At 37.1% G+C, this 8,186-nt stretch overlaps 1 protein-coding gene across 1 annotated transcript; it reads left to right on the top strand.

The window, feature by feature from the left end:
- The first annotated feature begins 1,541 nt into the window (after positions 1-1,541).
- Positions 1,542-7,782, top strand: IRX1 (iroquois homeobox 1). The gene is made up of 4 exons (XM_044065079.1): positions 1,542-2,086; positions 5,316-6,324; positions 6,954-7,026; positions 7,376-7,782. The coding sequence occupies exons 1-4, from the start codon at positions 1,778-1,780 to the stop codon at positions 7,431-7,433; spliced, it is 1,449 nt and encodes a 482-aa protein (XP_043921014.1). The 5' UTR covers positions 1,542-1,777; the 3' UTR covers positions 7,434-7,782.
- The last annotated feature ends 404 nt before the right edge of the window (positions 7,783-8,186 follow it).

The following is an 8,186-nucleotide window of genomic DNA, read 5'->3' as shown; positions in this document are numbered from 1 at the left end:
TCTCCATGTCTCTGAGCACACACACACGTGCGATATTGGCCAAGATCGCTTGTATCTGTTTTCCAGTAGCTAAGAACCCACAGTAACAACATTGTCTAGCGATTACAATATGCTATATTACTTTAAATTATAATTTTAATGATTATACAAATATAACTTAAAAACGCATGGTTTACTACCTGCCATTCGTCTACATATTTGTGTAAAATGCGCGTCCAGTCTAATATCAACAGTGTTCTTAAAAAACTTATTGGTCTAATACATGTTCTTATTGCATATTTTCATCCTTCTTGAGTTGGATATTTCGGTTATGATACGGGAATCAAAATCAATAGTTCTGCTGCTTAAAGTAGAACTGCATTAAATAAGTACTTCAAATATTTCTGAGTTTTTTAAAACATGCATAGAAGTATTTTATAATAAATACATAGTACTAGCTAAGTGAAACGTGTAATCTAAGGTGTATAATAATCCAATATTTTAATGATAAGTAGAAGATGCTGCGAAAAGCTAAGATGTTCATTTTCGGGACCCAATTGTTTTCTGCATATGACAAAAACAAGGGAATGTTAAAGTTGAGTTTCTGCAATGATATTACTGTCCGAGTGTCATTAGATTGTATAAACACACATACGATGCATCTGATTGCCATAACCAGGCATATTTGTAAAAAGAAATGAAGCTTCTTATACACACAGGTATTAACACCGCAGAAATAATAAAAAAAGAGTGTCTTTGGCTTTTCTTGGGGAACCTAGCTTGGAAAAAAGAGCTTAAATAAATTTGGGTACAAACTTTCACAATATATCACCACACGTGTAAATACATGTTTTAAGTTCTAATTTTGTTGAATGATTTTAACACGGCTATAATATAGCAGGACTTGGTTTCAACTCTTTAGAATAATGTATACATATGACTGCTAAAACTATATATACATGTTCGATGTTTACAAAAGCAGCACTCAGAAATGCTCCTTTAAACTTTTCAAATGTCGAGAGCACCGAATCTAATTGTTGTTTTGCGGATTCCCGCCACATACGCACATTTTGAGATGCCATAGAAGCTCGAGTTCTTTGCAAAGTTACAAACTGTGGTATTTTGTTCTCTTTTTATTGTGCCTGGTTAACTAGACCTTTATTTTTAACGCGGAGCTAGAGCTTTTCACTTTTTTTAGAAACTGAAAGATATGCCAAGTAAAAGTTCAATTCAGCATACAGCGATAACGACGTAAAATCTGTCACTCCAGCGTTTTTGTTAAAAGGGGACTTATCGAGGTTTGAACAGCAAACCCCGAATGTTGGACAGCTGTAACATCGTGTCGACAGGTTGTCATACAGCAGTGGGGACTTCAGTGAAAAGAGGTCGTAGCTAAATAACACACACACACACATATACACACACACACACATTAACAGGGGCTCAGTTCGGCTCCAGGAGAAGCTGTTTATCGCTCAGAGGGGCGGGGCTTGTAGCTCAAGTGGCTGCCAATCAAAGCATCAACTTCAAATTGTATCGGAGAGATCTGCCCAGGACCTGAGGGCAGAGCCATCAGTTGGAGCTCAATTGGTGATCCGATCACATCTAAAGGACTTAGCTACCGAGACGAGCCACTAATTTCAAAGTGGAATCCCCAAACCGTGATTCTGTGCTGGGCGACTGTAGTGTGCTGTATAAATTCCTACTATATTAGTAGGGATAGTTTCCTTAAGTTGACTTCAATTTTTTTTTTCACCCCCGAGTGTCAGTGTGAGTGTCCGTATCCAGGTAATCGGAGATGTCCTTTCCCCAGCTGGGTTACCCACAGTACCTGAGTGCTGGCCAAGCTGTCTACGGAAGTACGGACCGGCCTGGAGTGAACTTGTCTGCAGCTGTGTCTACACGGGGCCCCGGGAGTTCGGAATTGAGCGGCTCGGGCTCAGCAGCGACTGCTGCCGCTGTCAGCTCTGTACTCGGGATGTATGCAGCGGCGCCATATACAGCAGCGGCGGCCGCAGCGGCAGCAGCAGCGGCGGCGGCTGCAGGGGGGCCCAACTACAGTGCCTTTCTCCCTTACACCACGGAGCTGGCCTTCTTCTCTCAGATGGTGAGTGTCTTCTCTCTCAACTGTCTAGATTTTCACAGAATATTCACATTTTTTGACCTATGTATTTGGTCTGTTCTTCATAAAATTTGTAGTTTTCGGACACTGAGGATAGAATTCATTAAATAATAACAGATATTTGAGTGTCAGACTGTATATTCTTCAGAAAGTGCATGCCAAAGCAAAATCTGTTATTCTGTCAGCTTACCAAGTTTGTTAAGAGCAGTATTTAAAATATGTTCTGATTTTGGGCCTTTGTTCAGATTTCTTGCGCCAAGAGTTTGAGAGATGCATAGTCTTTTGCTATGTAATGTCTGCTGTCTTAGGCGAACTATCAGTGTGTCTGCATCTGAGAGCAAGAGCGAAGAGAACCATATCGATCTAGCTGTCTTGTTAGAGAAATCAACCCAGCGAATTAGTCATTTTACTCCCTGACCTACTGGGAAATGGGTTAATCAGCAAACAGGCTTTGATGCCTGAAGTTTCTGATAGTTTATAAAGTATATTGTTAACATTCCTTTGCTAGTTTTGTATTTAATGTTGCTGATCTCTTCTAGCATGCTTTATTTTGTTTGCCTGTGTAAATCTAGGTTTCTAAGCTTTCAGCTTGAAGGGGTTCTGTATAGTTCCACATTCTTGACTTTTTAAAAAGTTTAGATAGAATGTGTTTGATTGGTTTATGTAAGATAAGTCTGATAATTACTGAAGAAAAATAACTGACAATGGTGGTTAAAGCTGAAATTGTACCTGTGTAGAATTGTAAACAGAGGTGGAACTAGTCTTCCAAAAATAAATTATTAGTGGGTATGCAGTCAGTCTTCCAAAAAGTCATAAATGAGCACTGAAAGGCCAAATGGTTTGTTTTAAGGTGTAACAAAAAAGTATCTAAATAAATTTGACTACTAAAATGCCAAAAACAGTGTTGACAAATTAAAAAGTAAACCGTATAAATTAAACTCGTTATTTATTTATCTCTATTTTCAAATAATTTAGTGAAATGGATTCCCTTGCGTCTTCATGCTTTGATTAGAATATGGCATTATATTAAAACGTGCCATAATGTACACACTGAGGGTTATATAATACATACATACACATACATGCACACGTATGTATACACTTGTAAACTTTATAATACATTATTCTGTTTCATATACTGTCAAGTACTCTGCGCACATTTTAACAATTTCTGGCTTACTAGTATTTGAAGGTATGGTGATTTTTTAGCAATGCATCCATTGGATAATAAGGATTAATTTTTACAACACCTGTGAATTTTGTTGTTATTACAAATTAATCATGTTTAAAAGACAGTGATATGCAATAAAGTATCATTATTTTGCAGGTATTTTTATACATAGAGAGAGAACTAGCCGTTGTAAAATTGCAGTCATAGCTGTACTTGTTTTCTGGAGAACACAACGCTAATAAATGAAAATACACATTCATTAGCTTTTATACTTGCTATTTAGTTTTAGAGGCCTTTGTAGTATACGTCAATAATACTGGTTTTAGTTGGCTAAACTGGTATTATTGTTACAGCAACTTTTTTGATTTGTCTGATCTTATACTTGGTTTAAAAAGTGAAGCTTGAAGTTCTATGAGCAAATTTTATTTAAGCTAATGTGTACTGAAATTACTAATATTCCTTCATAGCGTGTATCTGTATATATATCTCACCAAAATAGTTTCATCTAGTCAGCAAAGCGTGGCTATGAAACATTAAGTGCAAGGCTTTAAGATAACAAGGCCCAGTGTTGCAGTTGGAAAAACAAAATGTTATTGACTTGATATCCCGCGGCCTTATTGGTCCTGCAGTATTTTGCTGGCTTCCAGAATTTTTGCTACCCTACCAGGAAAGGAATGCTGTGATTACAAATTAAAAAAAAAAAGTCTTTTAGCACTTGCAAAAATTTTCTGAACTATTTGAGCCAAAGGTAGGTTTAAAAGATGGAACAGAAGAGGCCGGAGCCAGCGCACTCAGTATCTATCGGAACTGTGTGTAGATATGCGCGCGTCCAATACACAACACTGTATATCTGTTATATATATATATATATATATATATATATATATATATATATATATATACACCCACACATACATGCACACATGCCTATATTGTGTGCATGCCTGTAGATATATATATCAATATCTATATATCTATAGTGTGTCTGTGTGAGTGTTCACACGTATGCCTCTGAACCAACAATTTTGTTTTCTTGTCTGTACTACTGAAACTCTACGTCCAGATTTCAGTAAAATATCAGTTTATGAACTGACTTTTCACTGCTGGGCAAATCTGCGCCATATACCTCCATGGATTAGCATTGGTAGATATAAGTCTATTTTATTTAGCCAGATTATATTATCTGCATTCAGCTGACGAGTTTTGACTTTTGTTGCATTTGGACAGATTTATTACCCTCAATAACAGGTATCTGGACAATTGAGCATATTCAAGCTCAAAAGTTAAAATGATGTATGGAGTTCAGAGAGGATGGACAATAGTGTTTAAAAGTGTAAGATGAATCGATTTACTCACAGGTGTTTTCACCCCTTGCAGTAGGAACTCCGATGCCTCTTCTTGTGCCTTGCATAACATTATTATTTGGATTTCATATTTCGGAGCTTTTGATGCCAGGTTCATATACCATCTGCACATTTTTGCACATAATTATAAAGAATTGATTCTGTTTATTTGCTTGTTTATTTATTGATTATTTATTTCTGCATGCATAAGGTTCAGCTCTTAGTTTTCCTATGCATCGTTGTGATACATCTCTCAACTGTCCCCGATTATCAGGGACGCCCCTGATTTTGGCTTAATTTTTTTCTGTAGTATCCAAATCCCTCCTAAAACTGGTAATTTTGGGAGAAACGTAGTGGATTACACTTACCAAATAATGGCAACAATCGAACTGATAGACTCATTTTACTTTAGTAAATGTTTGTTAATTCATATTCTCTATTCTGTTAGCTAGCACAATTAATAGTCTTAATACCTTTGAAAATAGAAAATGCCCCTAATTATTTCTGAATTCGTCTCTGACAAGAGGTTAAGAGCTATGTTGTGACATGATTATTTAAAAAAAATAAAACATAAATGCTGTCAAATGCTAGAGGCAAGATTAACTGTGTGCATACAGACTGATACAGAATATAGACAGAATGAACAATTGTTCGCTGTGTTGAAGCAACAGACTAATTGTACTATTTATATTATCTACAGGGCTCCCAGTACGAACTGAAAGATAACCCTGGTGTCCATCCTGCAACTTTTGCTGCGCACACAGCCCCTGCCTACTACCCATATGGACAGTTCCAGTATGGAGACCCCGCTAGGCCAAAAAATGCCACAAGGGAGAGCACTAGTACTCTTAAAGCCTGGCTCAATGAGCACCGTAAGAATCCTTACCCTACAAAAGGGGAGAAGATAATGTTGGCCATCATCACTAAAATGACCCTGACACAAGTCTCGACGTGGTTTGCAAATGCCAGAAGGAGACTTAAGAAGGAAAATAAGGTCACATGGGGAGCAAGGAGCAAAGACCAGGATGACAGTATCCTTTTTGGGAGTGACAATGAGGGAGATACTGAGAAAAATGAAGACGACGAGGAAATTGACCTGGAAAGCATAGACATTGACAAGATTGACGAAAATGATGAGGAGCAAAGCAACGAAGAAGACGAGGATAAATCCGACCGCAGTGCGCAGTGTGAAAATTCCAACCTAGAGAAAGACAAAGACTTACACTTTCCAGGAGCAGAGGGACTCAAACCCAAGGAAACTCTAACAATGGGAAAAGAAGTATCTGATGGGAATAATCCCAGAAATGTGTCTCCTACTGGACAGAGTAGTTTACAGATGCCACTACACAATAAGCCCAAGATCTGGTCTTTAGCAGAAACCGCTACCAGTCCAGATACCACACACAAGTCTAATTCGCCTACCACCCCAGCTCCACTCAACTCACCCCACATCCAGCACCCAGCCTTTCTACCCAGTCATGGACTTTATACATGCCATATCAGCAAATTTCACAACTGGACAAATGGTGCTTTCCTCAGTCAAAATTCTTTGCTAAATATGAGATCCATTTTGGGAGTAAACCACCACCACGTATCGCACAATCACCATATTCAGGTCCAGCAGCAACAACAACCTTCAGTGTTAGCGGCCTTGCAGGGTACACTGAACGGTGACGAGCCTTTGGAACTTTGCAGTCCGAAGCACACGGGTAAATAAATGCATGCATTTGTGTATATACCATGCATAACACTGAAAGTTACAAATAACAGTAAGGTAGAGAAAAGAAACAGAACGAGAAAGAAACGTTATGTTTTAAAAACGAGCTTTAGCAATTCCCCGAGGCCCCAGAGGTTAAGTGCTTGAGTCGAGAATCATACCTCTCAACTGTCCTTGATTTTGACTCAAATTTTAGCTCTGTTCCTCTCAATCCTTCCTGAACCTGATGATCTTTGGAGAAAATGTGTTGCTTTAGACTTGCTAAATAATGACAACAATTAGAGATAGACTTCTTGTAGTTAAGAAAATGTATATTAATTCATATTATCTTATTCTGTCAATGTCTCGATTTATTTGTTTATGGATCCGTCTCTGAATTTGTTGTGATGTGTCTTTGATTTGTTGAGAGCTTGGTCAAGATTTATGAACACACACACGCACACGATATATATATATATATATATATATATATATAGATATATATATATATATATTACGATGTTAATAATCTTTATTACCTTGTTGGAAACGCTCAATGTATTTAATGGTTTATACAAACTTTATGCGCAATACATTTTAAATGCAAACGTTATATAATTCTGTATCCATTTTCCCCTGCAGAAAGAGAAGCCGTTTCTCCCACTGAATCCCCCACACAACCGCTAAAGTTGCCATTCCAGACGTCCAGGGACAGGTAAGGTGTTAAACATATTTTCCCCGTGTTACCAAAGTATTGCTCTAGAGCGTGCCATTATAAAAATGCATTGTTTTTTTTTTTTTTCTCGTTTGCCACTTATAAGAGTACAAAATGCAGGAAGGCAGCTTTTGCTTCTACTTTTAGTTTAAATTTTAGAGGCACTCGTGGTACATTTCATGTATTTTTCCAGTTGTGTGCCATGCAGTTCTTGTACTTATGATATTTAATTAATGCATTTGTTCTTTACTATAATAAACGAGAATCTTGTCCAGCAGTGTTGCGTTTGCTTTACTACTAACAACGGTCTTCTCTTTCTTATATTTTCCCCCTTTTCCCCGTATTTTAGTTCCCAGAGCCAGCAGGAAGGAACACCACGCATTTTAACAGCGATTCCTTCAGCCTGATTCGTAGCTAAGTCAGCGCAATAATCAAAAAGGCACGGTTTTCTAAAGGACAATAATATTGGAAAAACAGTTTGCAGAATTTCCAGTTGGTTGCCACAAACAACAGTATACAGAACTTTTTTGACAAATCACAAAGACAGTCAAGTCCCCCCTTTCACAATACCTTAACACTTTCATATGTGCTATGCTAATTATTCTTGCATTCTTTGTTTGGTAAATGTTTCTTAAGTGTTTCTGTTTTCTGTATATACAGTGATTTCGAACTGTAAATAGCGCGTCAGCAAAAAATTGTCTAAATCATATATTTTTGTTTAATAAACTAAGTGAAATTATTAATAATTTTATTAAATATGTGGGGTTTTATATAAATACAGTTGTAGAAGCAACATGAATATTTAACAATTTCAAGGTCTACGTCTAATAATTCTTTTTTTCTTTTAAAGGAAATCGGTTTATTTCATTCTCTACAAATTAACACAGCCCATAAATGAGAAGTGTAATGGGAAAATGTTGTTAGATGTGTTTAACTGAATACTTTTGCACAGTACGGTGTGTTCAAACATTGAAGAACCCTGAAAATAATAACAAAGGACTGAAATATGTAAATATTTGCAGCAGAGCCCCTCTTTCTTTCAGATGGTTGTAGAAGACCCTCCTTTCCCTTCTCCTCACTATCATTGGTTTAATTTAGAATACAAGCCAGATACCGCCTTTAGTCAGTAAATATGTTCTCATGGGATATAGTGCAAGTAA

This window comes from Protopterus annectens, chromosome 3.part0, assembly GCF_019279795.1.
Source record: "Protopterus annectens isolate FY-2018-M chromosome 3.part0, PAN1.0, whole genome shotgun sequence".
Classification (NCBI taxonomy): Eukaryota; Metazoa; Chordata; order Ceratodontiformes; family Protopteridae; genus Protopterus; species Protopterus annectens.
Note: the sequence above shows the minus strand (reverse complement) of the source record. Positions and strands in the feature narration are given on the sequence as shown.

Coding starts and splice junctions, on each gene's coding strand:
- IRX1 (XM_044065079.1), top strand. CDS start 1,778: ATGTCCTTTCCCCAGCTGGGTTACCCACAGTACCTGAGTGCTGGCCAA. Junction 6,325..6,953: donor TTGCAGTCCGAAGCACACGG/GTAAATAAATGC, acceptor TTTCCCCTGCAG/AAAGAGAAGCCGTTTCTCCC. Junction 7,027..7,375: donor TTCCAGACGTCCAGGGACAG/GTAAGGTGTTAA, acceptor CCCGTATTTTAG/TTCCCAGAGCCAGCAGGAAG.